The sequence below is a fragment of the Silurus meridionalis genome, chromosome 27 (assembly GCF_014805685.1).
Source record: "Silurus meridionalis isolate SWU-2019-XX chromosome 27, ASM1480568v1, whole genome shotgun sequence".
NCBI lineage: Eukaryota > Metazoa > Chordata > Actinopteri > Siluriformes > Siluridae > Silurus > Silurus meridionalis.
This window is the reverse complement of record NC_060910.1, coordinates 17,096,446-17,114,575: the sequence shown is the minus strand read 5'-3', so window position 1 is coordinate 17,114,575 and position 18,130 is coordinate 17,096,446. Positions and strand designations below refer to the sequence as shown.

The 18,130-nt window shown below is 36.9% G+C and overlaps 1 protein-coding gene across 3 annotated transcripts; it reads right to left on the bottom strand.

Annotated features, from left to right (window-relative positions):
• Window positions 1–2,540: 2,540 nt before the first annotated feature.
• On the bottom strand, window positions 2,541–16,070 carry adam28 (ADAM metallopeptidase domain 28). 3 transcript variants are annotated; one of them, XM_046842422.1, is made up of 21 exons: window positions 15,880–16,068; window positions 11,892–11,959; window positions 11,732–11,808; window positions 11,052–11,130; window positions 10,897–10,973; window positions 9,876–10,071; window positions 9,635–9,697; window positions 9,180–9,251; window positions 8,483–8,652; window positions 8,318–8,399; window positions 8,101–8,231; window positions 7,572–7,749; window positions 6,052–6,141; window positions 5,724–5,919; window positions 5,542–5,647; window positions 5,306–5,462; window positions 5,136–5,216; window positions 4,774–4,867; window positions 3,683–3,788; window positions 3,529–3,566; window positions 2,541–3,433 (listed from the first exon to the last, which is right to left on the bottom strand). In XM_046842422.1, exons 1-20 carry the CDS (start codon window positions 15,944–15,946, stop codon window positions 3,530–3,532), a joined length of 2,127 nt encoding a protein of 708 aa, XP_046698378.1. In that variant the 5' UTR covers window positions 15,947–16,068; the 3' UTR covers window positions 2,541–3,433; window position 3,529. The 3 variants fall into 3 exon arrangements, with proteins under 3 accessions (XP_046698378.1, XP_046698380.1, XP_046698379.1); XM_046842424.1 differs by adding an exon at window positions 12,672–12,742 and having other exon boundaries at window positions 11,052–11,808; window positions 15,880–16,064; XM_046842423.1 differs by lacking the exon at window positions 6,052–6,141 and having other exon boundaries at window positions 15,880–16,070.
• Window positions 16,071–18,130: the final 2,060 nt, after the last annotated feature.

The window sequence follows — 18,130 nt, the reverse complement described above, 5'->3', positions numbered from 1 at the left end:
ATACAGCTCTTTGAACTTCCTTGTTCTAAATTGAACCCATGCTAACCTAGATAGGATTGTTTTCCACATACCAGTCAGGGTTCATCGTTCATTTAGGAAGGGTTTATTCAGGAGCTAAATGAGCTCCAGTACCAGAAGGAATGCAAATCATGAGATCCTTGAACTTGCTTAACCCTTTGGCTCCTCATCAAAAGACCAGCGCCAAAGTTTTAGATTCCTCAGTTTACTGATAAGATGGATATTTTAACCAATATAGCATGAAAACAGTTACGGGTCAATTATCAACAATGTGGGAGTTTTTTTCTTAAACAACACCTGCCTGGGTGAAGCATGAGGAACTTGTGCAGGTGTATTGACATTACTAATAAAACACTCGCCTTGCACACGTGATATTGTACATTTCCTGAGTGATTCGACATGAGTACAACCGAGTCACAGGGAATGTTTGCTCTGTGTAAATAGTGCATAAATGCCTACTGTCTAAATGAGCATGATGGAGTGACTCATCTGATAATAGTGTCTGACACAAAGATTTAATGACCACTGATTTCCAATTCCTGAACCATGAACATGCACTGCGTAAGCTTAGCATATGTTTAATTTCATCCAAGCATTTTAAAGAATAACCCATAAATTTGTACCAGTCTTATCTCACCAATCAATAACTAAATTGTTTTAAATCTGCTTTGAATAGCACTGCACATGAACTTAAATCATCTCTCAGAATTGTTATGAAGTCAGCCGTTCTTGCCTTAAAAGGGAAGTTCCACAGTTTCAGGTTGTGACGTACTGTATTGCGGTTCATTTCTAGATGACGTGAGTGCTGGTGTTCCAAAAAATCATCCTCAGTCTGACCATGTTCTGACCACGTTGCATGTGTAACACTTTCATTCGGGAAGTCTATACTAAATGTTTACCATAGTTCGCCATCAACTAGAACCAACCGGTCTAGTTCAGAGTATTACTAATATTATTTTACGAATCTGAACACCAGTGATAGATCTCGCTCTGAAGCTCAAAATCTTCTCAGGAGCTCTTTCAGGAGTGACTTCCATTTTTGAGAAATGGAACAAGAATGGAACCTTCCAATAGGTCAATCTTATAACTAGGACCAGACCAAAAGGGTCTTGCTGAGGGGGTGACCAAGAAGCTGTCGAATCTTACTGAGCTTAAGATGTCCGGATATGAGAACCTTGATGGTAGACTGGGCAAATGGAAGTCATTCCTGAAATTAGCTAGATGTAAAGGAGATGTAACTTGTTTGGCTGAATGGCAAAACAGATACTTTTGCAAAACAGTCAATGCTCATCATCTAGCCAAGAGGACAAGTTTCTGAATGTCCTTGAATGTACCAAAGACCAACAGTGAACCTGATAGAACATCTACTGTATATGGATTGTTCACAGATGGTGCTAAGAGAAATGGGGAAAACATCCTATACATAGATAATTGCAAACGTTTTCATCCCCCACATGGATTTTGGCTGTTAGGAAATATCCATTTTCTGGAAACGTACAAATGAACACAGTTTGGTGAATACATATGATTTATTGTTGTACTATAAATAGTGTTTCTGTTACTGTACTAGACAAGGTTTCTGCCAAAGGTCATCATGCTGTATTGTTTCATCATCTTCGAAATCAGACAGAGTTAGGACATGCACAGTAACTCGAGAAGAATTTAACTCCTCATGAAAAAATATAGCATAGTTTGCTGCCCCCTAGTGGAACATTGGAACTAATCGAGTAAATAAAGACAAGCCATGAAATTATCATAAACCAGTTCCATTGAATAAACTGCTTTCTAATATATATCTGTGACATGAGTACATGTATTTGCATGGAAAAATCAAGGAAACAGATTGAAGAACAGATGGTTTTAATTGATATGGGTGGTTTGCTTGGGTTTGGTTTAGTTGGTTTGTTTGCTTTGGTTGGTTTAGTTTGGTTGGATTTCTGTTTAGTTGGACATTTGGTGCATTGGTTGTTTGGTTTGTTGAATTGTTGGTTTAATCCTAAATTTAATCCTAAAAAAAAATCCTTAGTTTCGGTTCATTGTTTTTTTGGGGATCATTTTTAATGATCAAAAAATCACAAGTTATCATAAAATGTTCTCACTAAAACTCACCTGAAACTAAATATCCCTCAAATGAATTCAATAATACAATTTCTGTAAATGAATGAGTAATATAGTCTAATTATGAGTAATCATTTAGAAAATCGAGACAGTATCTATGGACACATTTGATTTAAAATTAAAATCTTATGTGCTTAAAAACCCGTTAACATTTATTATGGATCTTGCACATAAATATCACAAACAACAAAACAAAACAAAAAAAAAACGAAGTGATCCAGGTGATAATTTTTTTTATTTATGTTTGTAATTTTAAAGAAACATGTCAATTTATCAATGTATTTTGCATTGTTTTAATCATCTTAAGTGCATGTATATATTATTTTCAGCGCATGTGTTTAAATAATTTTTAGTGCATATATATATATATATATATATATATATATATATATATATATATATATATATATATATAGTATTTAGTATATTTTTCATTAATTTTCTCTTTTTTTTAATTATCTAATAAAAAATATTGTATAGAGTATTTCCATTATTCCCATTAATTTTAGTATATTTTTTTGTTTATTTGATAGTATTTATAGCTCTTACATCATTCAGAGATATGCGTAGTCAATAACGAACAAAGTAATAACTTATGAACGAATTCATGGTACGAATGGTCGTTCGCAATGTGGGGATCGGCGGTATTTAAAGGCAGGTTGGCATAAGAGAAAATGTTGTTTTGTTTCCCCAAATTGCATGCTTATAAGAAACCTGAGACCGAAGAGATATAAACCTGTTTGTGTCCCTGGACTGTAACCAGATACTGTAAGACGACTGAGGACAAAAGAGTAGAAACTCACTAGTGTACCTAACGTGCTGAACGTTGATTATTTCCGTTCATTATTTAATAATTAATTGATTCATTAATTACATAATTCATTCATTCATTTACGTGCAGTCAGGGTCACAGTGTGTACAGGGAACTTAGCAAGAAGACCTGTTGATGGGGGATCTAAACTATAGGGTTTTCAAGAGATGATCCAACAGACTATACATTGATTCTTTGTGTTTAGACACAGCCATGGTTCTGGTGATTGAACATTTTGCACATTCGTTTAAGATCTTGTGAGAAGGTTCACACACTGCTCGATGTCAAGATGTAGATTACAGTTTAAACCAAGGTTTCCAGGAAAGGTAGATCTTTTCTGAGATATCTGATCATTTTCCAGGCTTAGTCCTCTTCAAGTTCTTTTTGTGAAAACAAAAAAGTGTAATCCTATTCAGTGCTGGTGGGGCTCTGTATGACCCTCTCACATAGACTGTTTTCTCACAATTCTCGGAAGAAGATAAGAGCCTGGAAGGGATATCCAGTGTGTTAATATATAGAGAGGAACGATTTAAGGACTTTTACCAAAAACTTCTCAAAATGATTTAAAACTTACAACTTACATTAGACCTTTATGGCTGAACGGTTTGCTGTTGTTGAACTGTAAGAGAAGTTGGTTTTGAGCACATATATCTGATAATTGGTAGATGGCCACAATCTTGCAACTAAGTTGCTCAAAATGAGGTCTGAGCTCACAACTGAACATTCCTTACTCACCTGCTTGGTTTCTTCCTGCACTTAATGCAATAGACAGTCACCCCGATCAAAACAGCCCCCAGTAGGACAAAGACGGCTACAGCGATGCCTGTAGCCAAATGTGGACCTGAAATACGAAGAGTGAAAGGTGGACGTCATCACTCCAATATCTCCTTCTGATCACATAAACATGGGCCAGAAACTGTTTTTTGAAACTAGAATGTTCTGTATAAAGTAACTGGAAACTAAACGTTTATGAATACTAGAGCCAAAGTCTAAAATATAAAAGTTTCTGATATTTGGAATTGGGAACTTAATGTCAGGGGCTGGGAAATTATTTTAGCAAATATCTGGAATGTGGAACTAATGTATGATACACTAAATTAAGCAAGACATTCTGCCTATGGACATCTGACCATCACACCTAGGTTCTTCCTCAAACTGCTTCCAACACATTTGAATCGAATGCCTTAGCATTACAATTTCCATTCGCTGGGACTAGGAGATCCAAACTTGTTCCAGCATGGCAAGTGACATAGTGTGTTAGGGTCACAGTGGAAGAAATGAAAGAAATCATGTGTCCTGTACAGGGCCCTGACCTCCTCAACCCTTTTGAATTAACTGGAAGACTTGGACCCCAGACTTACTTAGTACCTAGGTTATGGGGAGGTGGTAGCTTAGTGGTTAGGGCACGGGACTTTTAATCCCAAGGTGCTACAGGTAAATTCAAATCCTAGACCCACCAAGATGCCACTTCTGGACCCCTGAGTAAAGCCCTTAAACCCCATAGCTGGTTGTTTGTATGAATGAAATCAAATGTAAATCACTCTGGATTAGAGCATCTGCCAAATGACGTAAATGTAAATGGGTTTTTCAACAAGCACACATGGGTGTGATGACAAGGTGTCTAATCATACATTGTCTAGAGAAGTAGGAAAAGTAAGAATTCTTGGGAAAACTTGTAGAACTATGAACTTATATGAAACTATGAAGTTTGAAGATGGAAGTCATAGATGGAAGAGAAGGATATGAACGATATGATGTTTATCAATGATTATACATCTATGATCTATGTATCTATCTATTACAGTTCATAGAGATCTACAAGTTACTTGTATCTGTAGACGGAGATCTTCTGACTGGTAGTACACAGTCAGGTGGGAGCCAGTCAGGTGCGCAAGTGCACTGCATCTTATTATTACACACCTGTAGGACACAAAATATCTCTTAGATTAGACTTTTTTTATGGTTCATCATCATCAGGAGCTATCCTCTACTACAAATTATTAAAGTTTTAATTTATTAAAGGTTTTGGATCTTTTGCTTTGGGACAAAACATGGGAATGAATGTGTCTAACAATACAAACGGAGCATATCCCAAGGAACTTTCTCAGCATGAAAACTCACCTATATTTTTCGAACTCACATAGTCAGAATATATCGATATTACATATATGCCAAGCTGAAAACTTACCCTATTGCCACTGCAGCTAGCTGTGCAGTTGGTTGCATTGTAGGCCATGTCCAAACCAACACACTGGTTCTTACTACACACCTGGAACACCGAGTAAAAATGGATACATGTTTCCTCCAATGGTATTTGGTCATCAATGACACTGAATGAGGATGACCCAAATTTCTTACCTTCCCATCACCACACTTGGTTCCTGCATCTACTTGCCCGAAATCTTGGGTGCTGTCACTGTAGAACGTGGCTTTGCAATTGCTGAATGTGACAGAGCGACCGTAGATTGGGTTGGTCTGGCCTTTGTCACAGAAAAGCTTCCCACACATTACATCCCTAGGAGAATTGCAAGCAAAAAAATCATTAAAAGCAACAAGACATTAAAGTTTTAAGATCATAATGTCCTTGGACTCACTGTGTCTGGCACCCGATATACTGCTCATTGGCAGGTCGTGTGCAGAAGGCATAGAAAGTTCCCTTTACATTCTGGCTGTAGCAGAAATCACTCGCTACCACCGCACCTTCAGAGGAACAAAAGCACTTCCGTAAACGAGTCTTAATTCGTTAGAAACGCTTTGTCAAGCGGCAATAACGTACCCGATCCCCACATTTTGATGCACTGCCCATCCCGTGTAGGGCACTGGCCGTTAAAGCAGTAGCCAGTGTTGTTCTTGCATGGCAAACCGTTCACGGAGAAGACATCCTCGGGGCATGAGCTCGAACTTCCAGAGCAATACTCAGCCAGGTCACAGTCGTCACGCTTGGGGCGACACAACAGGGCGGAATCTGCGATCTGCCCATCAAGATTGGGAAAATAAAGTAAAACCAGGTTTAGCTATATTTGCAATGGATAACAAAACTTCAAAAACTTAGATCCCTCATCTTTCAAATGGTCACTGACTCATTCCATGACGATGGTTCTCACCTTGCAGTTGTAGCAACACTCTCCCTCTGCACACATCGAGCCTTTTGTGAGGGTACATTTGGTGGCATTGCAGCATGGGTTGGTGCACTCCTATACAAACACACATATATGCTTGAAAACTGTATAATTTTCCATGTCTTCTGATGAAAATGCTAACTTGCAACCGTAGTAAAAGTTTGGAACTAGTGACTGAGCCGGTTCATTAATTTTGAACAAGTCTTTAATGCAGAGGTGGGAAGTAACAAGTGCAAATACTGCACTTGACTAGATTTTTCTGGTATTAATATTTTACTATTTGTTTTTCAGACAACTTTTTACTTCCACTCATTAAATTTTTACACAAATATTTGTCATTTCTACTTCTTACATTTTTTTTTAAAACAGGCTTAATGCAATAGTTTTAAGCTGTTTGGTAAAATGTAAATATTTTTTCTTCTGACTGTGCACCGTTTTCAACCCATCAACCTGTTTCCTGCCATTTAAAAGCATTTAAAAAAAAAAAAGTAAAGAAAGTAAAAAGAAAGAAAACAGACGCTTTCTGTCATCTCTCTTCACAGACACATAAATAAAACAGCCTGAATCTCAGTGAATACTTTCCTCACAGACATAATAAATATATGAATAGAAACCTCAAAATGTTGAATAAACCAATTTACATCAAATGCAAATCTTCTCAGATTTTTGTAATCCGTATGAAATATTCGATATTATGAGGTAAAGTTTCTCCGGTATCACCTTATTAACCGTCCGTGTGGAAACATAGCAAATTAATTTACGTATTTTAAAACAACATATTAACTTTAAAACATTTACAAAAATATTTTGTCTTCATGCTCTATGAGTATGGTGTTTTGTCCATGCCCATAGTGATTAGAATATTACAATTTAAACACATTTAAATAGGAAATATATATATATTAGCAAATGTTTACAATAGGCGTATGGAACTGGGACTGTATGTTGCTATGGTTACAGTTCATTATTTTTAGTTCTTATTAACCTGACCACAAACTACCTGTATGTTCAAAGTAGTTCCTCCCTGATAATTGTGTGTAATTGTAAAATGTTACATATACATATATATATATAATTTTAAAAACAAATTGTTTCACTGAAGTCAAAGTTCATGTATGTAGATGTGTTGGGGATTTTATTTTATTTCTAATCAATGGAACAAAATTAACTAAATAACAAAAAATAAATCCTTTTGTCCATTTTGATAAATGAGATTTAAAGTACAAAGTCACTAAAATGAACAGATCTTTCCATCTCTATTTCAAACTAGCATTTGGAATTTTACCTGCCCAGCATCCTGACACATTATCACAATACACTAAAGAGACGCACACTCGGAATGGCCACTCGAACAATCTAATTATCAGAGAGGAACTACTTTAAACATACAGGTAATTTGTGGTCGGTTTAATAAGAACTAATAATAATGAACTGTAACCATACAGTTTCAAATGTTTCAAATCCTACCAAGCTGCCACTCCTGAGCGCCTAAGCAAGGCCCTTACCGCCACAGTTCCGCAGTCGCAGTCTTCCCCGGTCTCTCGGAAGCCGTTGCCGCACACTGGGGGCTGGAGAAGGTCATTGGCTTGTGGTTTATTGAGGAGACACTCGGGGTAGCGTGAGGTCAGAAACTGCTCATAGTTTTTCATGCTGCAGTTTGTGAAGAATTGTGGGATGTTGATGCTACAAAAAACAAAAAAAACATTGAAATGTTCAAAGTGAATTAAAAAATGTGGGTCCTATCCAGATCTGTTGGTTTTACTACTTTAAAGAGCATGTAATATGGTATTATCTATTATAACATACGGTTCAGAGCCCAATATATTTGTATATATAGCACTGGAAACCAAACTAGTCCTGATAAACCAAAATATAATATGACGAGATCAAAATTTTGACGTGTGAATGCAGTGTTTAATTCTTCATGCTTTCATTATGGAATTTTGATGATTCAATTGAATAAATATGGGCAATTGCGTGACTTTGCAATTGCAAATAAAATAGCGCATGATCCAGCAAATAATTGCATTATACCTCAGAAAGGCATCCATGATGCAACTGGCCCCGGCACATGCACACAAGCTGTTGTCGTGGCTCATACCCAGGTTGTGTCCCATCTCATGTGCCAAGGTGGCACCGACAGCTATGGATCGTGTATTATGGTTCTGAAAGGAGCAACAGAGGATACAGACTATTATTATTGTTATTATATTATCCATTTTCTAAGAAAAATCTTTTTGTTTGTTGTTACCTGGATGACTCCGGTAGAGGAGTCCGTGCACAGGGTGCCGACGTAAGCCAGGCCTACTGTCGCCCCATCAAAGTCGATATCGCTGCAATGATATGGACAGAAAACGTATTTAGTTTTGTCTATAAAACAAAAAAAAAGAAAGGAAGTTAAGTATTTCAAGACTACGTGATGAGATGCGCATTGTCATGCTTCTTCCTCTTCATCAGATCGTCGTTTCTCCACTTGGTGAACGCGGTCAGCGTATCTCCGGCCGGAGTGGTCACCGCTATCTTATCGGTATCGTTCCATATTTCCAGATCAACCAGAGCGATAAAAGTGTTCAATGGTTTATACACCTGCCCAAAGAAAGGTAAACAGATAGGTGAATAATGGAAGTCAGTGTTAGTCTGGGTGACAATGCAGTAAATACTTGAATCTGATTGGTCAGAAGGTTTGAATTTATTATCAGTATCGGCAGCTCTGAACAGTACTGACAACGGTTTCTTTGTTACGTGAAAACTTGCGTTTATAGCTTTTGGCAGACACCATTTTCCACTTACATTTATCTTGTACAACTAAACAGCTATGGGGTTAAGGGCTTTGTTTAGGGGCCCAAGAGTGGCAGCTTGGTGTGGCTGGGATTTGAACTCACAATGTTTTGAGCCAAAGTTCAATGCCTTATTCACTAAACTACCATCATGAATTGACACTTGGTGAAGGAATCAACAGTGTTTTCCTATCCATTAACAATCCCATTGAATGTAAATACCTCATACCTTAACCCTCATTTATTATCCCATATACTGAAGCCTTAGAAGCTGCAGTCTTTATTGCCACATCCAAGATTTATTGAATGTATTTAAGCCTGAGGTCTGATACTCACCCCATTCACAAAGTTGACAATATCAAAGATCTTCAGTCTCACTTCGGTGACGTTCTTGTTCATCTTTACATACTGTGTAAGCACAAATCAAACATAGTTAGTCATAGGCCTGTTGACTGATATGGTTGACTCTATATTTATAAAATCAATGAGACCAACATTTCTTAATAAGTTTAATCAGCATGTGGAAAACGATGTGTCACAAATTTGGTTTTGTTCCGGGTTCATGGCATTCGCTTTTGCGTTTGGTCCATTATTAGTTTGTCTTTCAACCCCCTGCTGTAGCATTGCCCCATCTTAAAGTCTTAGCATCCAACCCAACTAGCATTTCTTACATTAAATCTAACTATTTTGTTCCAATTCCTATGCAATATTTCATTTATTCCCCATTTTACAATCATGGACCAGCGAGTGTTTGCATTACAATAGAATTCCCATGTCTACTGACTACATACCATTCTGTTGTCCACGACAAGGATGACCTCATTGTATTTCTTTTGCAACAACATACTTAGGCCCTGAAACAAACAAAGGAAAAATTTGCATCCACATACTTTTGTAAACCAACTGATTTGTGGTCTGGTGTCCATCAGCCATGGTTCAGTTTTCAATCATTTTAAATATGAATCCTAAATTGTGGTATTGATACCATGGATGGCTTGAGGTCTAGTTGAGAAATCTCTAAATCTCACTTACTGACATACGAGCTTTAGATTTGCCAGAGGAAGTGCCTGGGAAACCTTCAGGAACATCCTTCCAGGTAGTGTTGGTCACTCCACATAGAGAAGGCGCATTATTCATATCTTCGAACTTTATCACCGCATGGTCACCATCGTTGTCTTCCGTCAGAGGTTCGATGATAAACTTCTGTTCTGCAGTCTGGAAAAACCCCCTGGAATGCAAGGAAATGTCGGAGAGCTACAGTAACAGTACAGTAACCAGAAGTAGAATTAGTTCATAGACATGGGGACTGCATAGGGACATTTTGGCCTTTTAAATTCATTTTAATTCAATTTATCTCATCTCATAGTGGTTAATGTTTTGTGAAGGTATGACCACACAGGCTTCTCCTGACCACAAACTTTCTTGTTGACATTTCTTGTGGCCTTTATTTATTTATTATTTTTCGATTTATTTCTACACACTTTCTGGTAAGGTCCAGTGTACTCTGCTTAGGTTTGCAAAATACAGGGAAGTATGGCAACTTTTGACTCGCAGGCATTTGCTGCTTCTGCGTGTCTGGAGATATTTGAGAGCTGTTCAAGGGCAACTTTAAACATCTGGTTACAACTGCGGAGCAGGTCATATGTTCCAGACACACTAATTTGCTAGAATTAGGAGGTCTAGCACTTCCAGAGGCAGGTGTTGATACCGCTGAGCCTAGTAGTGTTGAATGTGTTGAAACATCTATAGACAAGGCCTGAGGTCAAAGCCAGAGCTACTCTAGTCCACTTTTCTTCTTTCTTTTCTGGCGGATAAAGAAACCTGTGTCAAGGAGTGCAATGTGGGTATCCAAATAGATTCAGAGGGGAAAAAAAACAAAGGCATGTGAAGGGTTTGAAGTTGAAATTTGAAGTGGAGTAAGAAATAAAAAATGTCAATTGGACTTTTCGCCTTCTAATCCTTTCTTCTTGTCCTCTTGTATGGCCTGCAGCTCACATGCTGTGGATTTAGATAGGTTGATGCTTTGACGTGTTATTGACATTATTGGCTGTACCGTAATCCATCACAGGTGCTTATGCTGACCATCGAGTTCCTATCATTCTTGATCTTCCCCTGGTAGTAGCAGAGATCCTACAAACAATTGTACTTCAATATTATGGCATAGATTTATTTGAAATAAAGGAAGCATAAACTTCCACACAAACCTACCATTTTATCAGGTTTAGTCACGACAGGAGTACCATCACTCAAGTAATAAGTCTCAGTATATTCTTTACTTAAAAAATCACTGTAGAACCCAAACACAGGCAGAAGATACATACAATTATATTAGAATACATACATTTATTTCTGCAAAGTTATTTCTTTGTTTAAAAGCTATACTAAATTGACTGTAATGAAAAAAAAAGGTAAAGTAGAAAGAACGCCCCCTCTCCCACCAATTTGTTCAATCTGAATTATGAGGAAATTACATTCCCAGTCAAATCCAGAAAAAGATTCAGAATATTTGGTGGTTTTAATGGGTCTAATTTAACCAACATGCCTGGGATACAATGTAAAAAAAAAAAATCAGCATATACAATATGGTTTCCACCCCATCTTACAAAATAGCACTTGATCCAGCATGTCCGATTTTGTTAATTGCAATTCATTTATGTATTTTATTACATATTGTACTTTTTAGGATTATTCATAGACTTTGATATACTGATTATAGCAATATACTGAAGCAATGTTATTACCTACAGGCATTTCATTTGTTATTTTAACATAACTTTGATGCAATATTAAAAAAAGCAAAAAAAACAAGGATGCCTGTAGTTGGAAAGATAAAAAAAAAAACGAAAAACACTTGGACACCAAGAGTGAAGTCATAAATTCATCTATACGTGTTTTTCTCAAGATGCATCTCGATCTGTTTTCCACCAAGACTCAAGGCATATTTCACCTTATCAGGCCTAGAGGACTGAGGAAAAAAAACAAATCACATACATTATACAATCTTTCTAATTTCCATGAGTGATTGATCCCCAAGTTCAAATCACTCACCTCTAGATCTCTTTTATGAAGGTCATGGAGTCTGATTGGTCGAACCACATCATAGATTTCCAGTCCATCTAATGTAGACAAACCAGAGGGCAGACTATTGTGATTAGTAGCTATGGTGCAGATGTACTAGAATGTAGCTGTATTATTATATTACATTATATTGCTAGAATAAAGCTGTATTGTAATTATTAAAACCCCTTAGTCATCAGCACTGCACCCACGCGACGATATCCCATTGTTCTCAGGTGTTAATATTCAGCAATGGATTCATTTAAAAGGAAGTGTAACCATGACTACATCATTCTAAAGCTCTAAGCCTCAAGCAGCGATTTCAGATCACTGTTTTTCAATGGAAAACGTATAACAAATGTATTTTGCTGAATGTGTGTAAGCAGTACACAACAACAACATTCATTAAAAAATGCACTACTTACATTATTATTGTAATAACGAGTCACAAAGACATCCACTGCTGCTAATCCCGGTTTATTAGGAAAGAAAAGGGTCCAGTGAACAACATGCACTGGGAAACTGGAAGTTCATGAATTTTAATTGTACTCAAAGACTATTCAACAGATTTCCGTAATGATGATAATGCTTACATAGCAATTCTGGCCATGTTTAATATGAACAATATTAACGACTTCTAGATGTTGGTATTGTTTCTCAAACCAGGGAAGTGTTTTTCTGCTGTTCTATGCATTAGTGAAATGTCACCAGAGAACAATGCCTGTCAGACTTTCTATTACCACGTGTAAGTAATGATTGGTAACGTTATACCTGAATGGCATTTGACCCACAGGAGTGTGAAAGCAGGCTATACGACATGGCAGCATGGATTTTCCAGAAATCTGACTCACAGGATAAGAGCAAATGTTATTTGAAGACAGTGTCTGGGGGTGGTGCTGTGGATTTGTCTAGTTTGATAAACTATAGACCAAAAATTTGAAGGACCCCAACGTTTATTTTGTAACAAGAAATCTGCTATCACCACCAATTGGACCATTTCAACCATCTGTGTATTTTTGCGAATAAATTCAGAAAACTGGCTGACTGAATTGCAAAATACTGGGTTTGTGATAAGTACATTATTTTGAAAAAGTAAATTTTGTAATATTAATAATAATAATAATAATAATAATAATAATAATAATAATAGGGCCAAAAACCAATTAATATTCAACCCTGTATTCTTCTCTTTTTTGGATCAATGTTCTTGTGTCACCATAAGGTGAAATTTGGCCCTAATATGGAGGTTTTTTCTTCAAAATGTACAAGTCCGTATTAATACGAATTCGTCTCACCTTCTGAGGTCATCCAATTGATCTTTTTTTGCCTAATTCGAGGCCTATCATTTTAAATTTAGTCAAAAACTGTATTTTCCCCACCTACTATTATACATTTTCTTCAATCGTGACTCACAAAAATGATCAAAATGATTTTTAATTATTTGAAGGTTTTGCAAATAATGTACCAACAAATCCAAAACCAACACCAACACCACACAAACATTTGTACACAAATTTGTGTAAAGCCATTCCTTGCAGCTATTAGTTCATATGCATATGGGCTTTTCATTGCGTCCAAGCAATTCTGGTTCATTTATTAAAAACCATAAAACTGGCTGAAGGTTGGCATAAAAGTTTTAATATATGTTTACACTTTCCTGCAATAGACTGGGGTCTCACCCATGGTATAGTCTAACGTCATTTACAAAGTTCCTAGGATACCCCACCACTCCGATCAGGATAATGACTACTGAAATGTGTATCATTGTACAGATTGGCATTGCAGCTAATTTCGGATTGTGACCCCACAAGGTCCTCATCACCATTTTTTGCACAATTGCTAACCTTTTTGTGAACAGGTTAACAAGAATTACCCGGTTACCAGAGATTCGCTTCGTAAATAAGTTGTGGTTTCCTGGCGTTGCTCTTTGTAATCCCAGGGTACACATATTGTAGTCGTTTTGCATCTTTTTAAGATGAATAAATGATTAATTAACAAAGTTAATACTTTGTTGTTGGAAGAGATCTTTTAGATGCTACAGTATGGAGAGAGAGTTTAATAATTAATTTTTGAAAACGGACATTTCCGAAAGTATCCTGAGCAGTCGTGAAATTTGTGACTCTTCTATCAACTGTGCGACATTGCAGTTATTGATCTATGAAGCCGACTTTTCAATACCAGTTTTAGTGCAATACTGTTGCACTGTTGGTTTAACACTTACACTCTCACACTCACTTCCATGTCAACTTCCATGTGACTTTGACCCAAAACTTTGCTCTTGTTCATTGATTAAATGAAATATGGAAATACAATTTTATTATTGTTTAAAGAATATATGTTATATCAATTGGTATAAGTATTGTCAATGCTTTTCAAGAGTGTTTAGGTGCTCTATTATGATCACAGCTGTTTGTCTCATTCAAGTGTTACTTGCAAAACATTCCTGGTAGTTAATGGGCTGTATGAATGCCACAAACTACCCTTTGGATTGCGTATGCCCCTGCATCACATATTGTTACCATATGGATCATTATCAGTCTGTGCTACTGTATTTCGACAATCTAATTGCTATTTTAAAGATTTAATAAAAAAGCATTTTGGTTCCACATATGGAGGGGCAACTCCTGAAAAACCCAAGATTTCTAGTATTTTTTACAGGTACCAGTGATAGGAAGATACGTTTATTAGCTAGTCAACTTTCTAATGTAGCATTTGAGTTGAAAAAAACAGGAAGATCTTAATTAACCTTTAACTAATGAAGAATGAGGAAGTTCCATCAAACAACGCACAACGATAGCTTGAGTTTTATAGGCGGACCTTGAAATGTCCTGGACCGCAGATCTAATATTAATTGCCATCCATATTTAATTAATGTTTCTATACATTTTTATGTTTGTTGGGTGCAGGTTCATAGAGTCAGAGTCACTTGAGGAACTCGCAAAACACGTGGTACAGCATGGTACAGCTCTTTGGTAATCTATTGGGATTGGAATATTTAAATGATTAAACCAATGAAGAAGAGTCTCAGTTTCTGTCAACAGCCCCTGGATTGGTAAATCTACAATTTAAAATGTCTAGATAATGACAAACTTGGACAACACTCATTCCTTTGTTCCGTTGTTTGCACACTGCAAATGGGGATATACATTGTGAAATGCAAATACAAGGCATTGTGTGCACTGGCCAACATAACCAAGTCTCTTAATATAATATTTACACAGAATCTGTGAAAATGTTTTCTTTGTTCTCATAAATGTTCATCTGTTTTTCTTCTAGCTAGAGTGTAAATCATTACTAGTCTCGCTCGCCTCCTTACTTATAAACTGAGAACCACTTGTTCTTTAAATTCAACAGGTTCATCATTATGATTAATAATTTGGACTTGTTTGCTTCTGTTTTGTTTAACTGGTTTTTTTTTTACTATTTTTCCTCTCATGTGGTGAAAAAAATCATTTCCATCACATTGGCTTGCAAATGTTTTTATTAATATATAAATTAGCATATAGAAACTAATATAAATTCCCTGGATTCCTGTCAGTATATATTGATAAAAAATAAAAAATAATTTATAAGACTAATTATCTGAAGATCTTATAGAATTGTTCTTTTTTTTTCGTAACCACAGAGATTTTATTCTTAAACTTTGATTTCAAAACAGGTCTGGGTCATTGATTAAACGCAACAATAGCTTTAAAACTCAAACTAAGACCTGTCTATTTCTAATCTTAGTTTGAGTTTTAACAGCCATTTTAATGATTATATTTTATTTTATTTAAAGTTTGTTTTCTAGAAGCTCCAAAAATACAATTTTCTAAGCACAAAAAGATGGATTAATATACTTTTTCCTCAAAATGATCAAACACACTAACAAGTTGACTATATGGCTTTATAACAAAAACATTTCTGCAAAATCTTGAACAAAAATTCATGCAAATGAATCATTCAGAACAAAAAAATGGAGGCGTATTGAATATTCTACCTGAGAGGATGCATGTCAACAAAACCACAAGGATCCACAGCAGGACATGGACAGCTCCCATCCTCATCGTTCCTGAGTCTGCTATGGAGAGAATGCTCTCCGAACACGTGTCGACACTTCTACACGGAAAAGAAGAATGACTTGCGTGTTGTTCTAACACGCCTCGATGGGAGTGAGATCTACGGGCGTGCTGCAACAGATCTCCTGTTAGCCAAACGTAAACACAGAGACATGGAATGAAAGCTCTTCAACTGCTATCAGGTGTCTTCGAGCAACAAATCTTTTCCCCAGCCCTCTTGACATGAATCTTTCATGAGTCAGTGATTGCTTACTTGAATTATCCATGTAATCTGAATCTTTAATTGGGTATAAATGAGCTAGTTTCATTCAATGTAAATAGAAAATGAAGATATTTTTGATAGATGTTTGTGTACTGTCTATGCATATGTTATAATGAATTATTTTGGCCATCCAATAAACAGTGACTGCTTAAGTTCTGGATGTAAAAGTGTCAATCATATTTCTACCTGTGGAAAAAAGGGTAAGGTTTGCAAGACAGAAGACAGAATACAAAATCTGGTGAACACCTGATTATAGTCCCCTGGGGAGATGTTCCACTAGATTTGTGCTCATTCAGCCACAAGAGCATTAATAAATTCAGCTACTGGTGTACGAGGTGATTTTAAAAGGTTTCGAGATCAGCTCTGGTTACAAGAAAGATGTTTATCACCATCAAAATAGTCCCCTAGGATAGGAATATAGTGCTCTCAGCATCCAGGCGTGTCAAGCAGCTCCTGCGATTTACATTGGATCTCCGCAACTGTGTCAAAAACGGCGAGCTTTGAGCTGGATCTTCATCTTTGGGGAAGAAGTCCGGAGGAGCCAAATCTGGCGAGTAGGGTGGGTGCGGAAGTGAGATTGTGTGGATTGTTTTCAGGGGTTGAGTTCGTTGAAGGTCTTCCCGATCTCTCTCCGTCTTCCGGCGATGTTCTTCTGCTCTTAAAGTGCCGATTAAAAACACCTTGACTCGTTTCAGAATCTAGGTCAGAATAGCACCAGTTAATAAGCACCATCGATCTCTTTTTGATACCACCTCATAGGTGAGGAGGCCTTGGGTGCAGTCAGCGTTCCAAAGGTGTTCAATAGGATGGAGGTCAGAGCTCTAGAGCAGGCCCATCAAGATCTTACAGACACTTACCTATTAAACAATATCTTCATTTGTGCACAGCGGCATTGTCAAGCTGGAACAGGTTTAAGTCTTCCAGTCCAAGTGAACAGAAAATGTCATGCTCCAGCATCTAAAGATGTCCTATATAACTGTGTGTCTCCAACTTTGTGGAAATGGTGTGGGGAAGAACAACATATGGCTGGAAAGTCAGGTTTTCCAATCTAAGAGTGATAGAGCACATCATTATGGTATGTTAGAGCAAAATATTTAAGCTCTGAGGTGTGGCAAAATTAATGTACCTTTGTTTCACTCTTGTTAAACTCTGCAAGTTAATAGATTCTTGTACTTCTCTTTCTGGTAGAAATCAAAGGATAATTAAAAGGCAGCTTTGTGTTTCTTGTTGTGTCTCTGAACAAGCCTGGCATATCCATGTATTCAGTTATTCTTTGGCCAAATCTTCAATCTTCAATACAAAACTTTGAGGATCTCTACACTGGTTCATCACCATTTTCCATCCCAAATATCCCCTTTGTTCCACAGGGTAGGAAGATCTGACACCAGAATAAGGACCTTGACTGTGAACTGCTAGCCATAGTTTGTTATTTCAGCTTGCATTATATAAACTAGAGCCTATGCTCTATTCCTGAGGCTGATATTGTTCCCGCTCATGTGGCTAAAACAGTCTGGATCCATTTCACTTATGTAGCATTGCAAAAAATAATGTTGTAACATGATGCAAACTTCCTTGGATTTATAGAATTTCGGTTGCTGTTCAAATCCATTTGTTGGTCCTCGACCAACGGGAAATCAAGATGTCAGAATTTCAACTTTGAAGGTATAAATTTTGCTGTGTTTCCATAGTAACGATGTACACACTGACTTGTCCTTTACATTTGTAAAGGTTGATACATATCTACTAGTGCATGTAGTGAGGTTTTCTGTTTATTTCAGATTTATAGAAGGATATAGAGGTGTTTTTTTCAATCAGTGAATGATGGAACTTCAACGAATGGACATTTGGCAACCAGACGAGATTCGCTGGTTTGGTCTGTCTAAAGAATTTTTCCCTCAATGCCATGACAG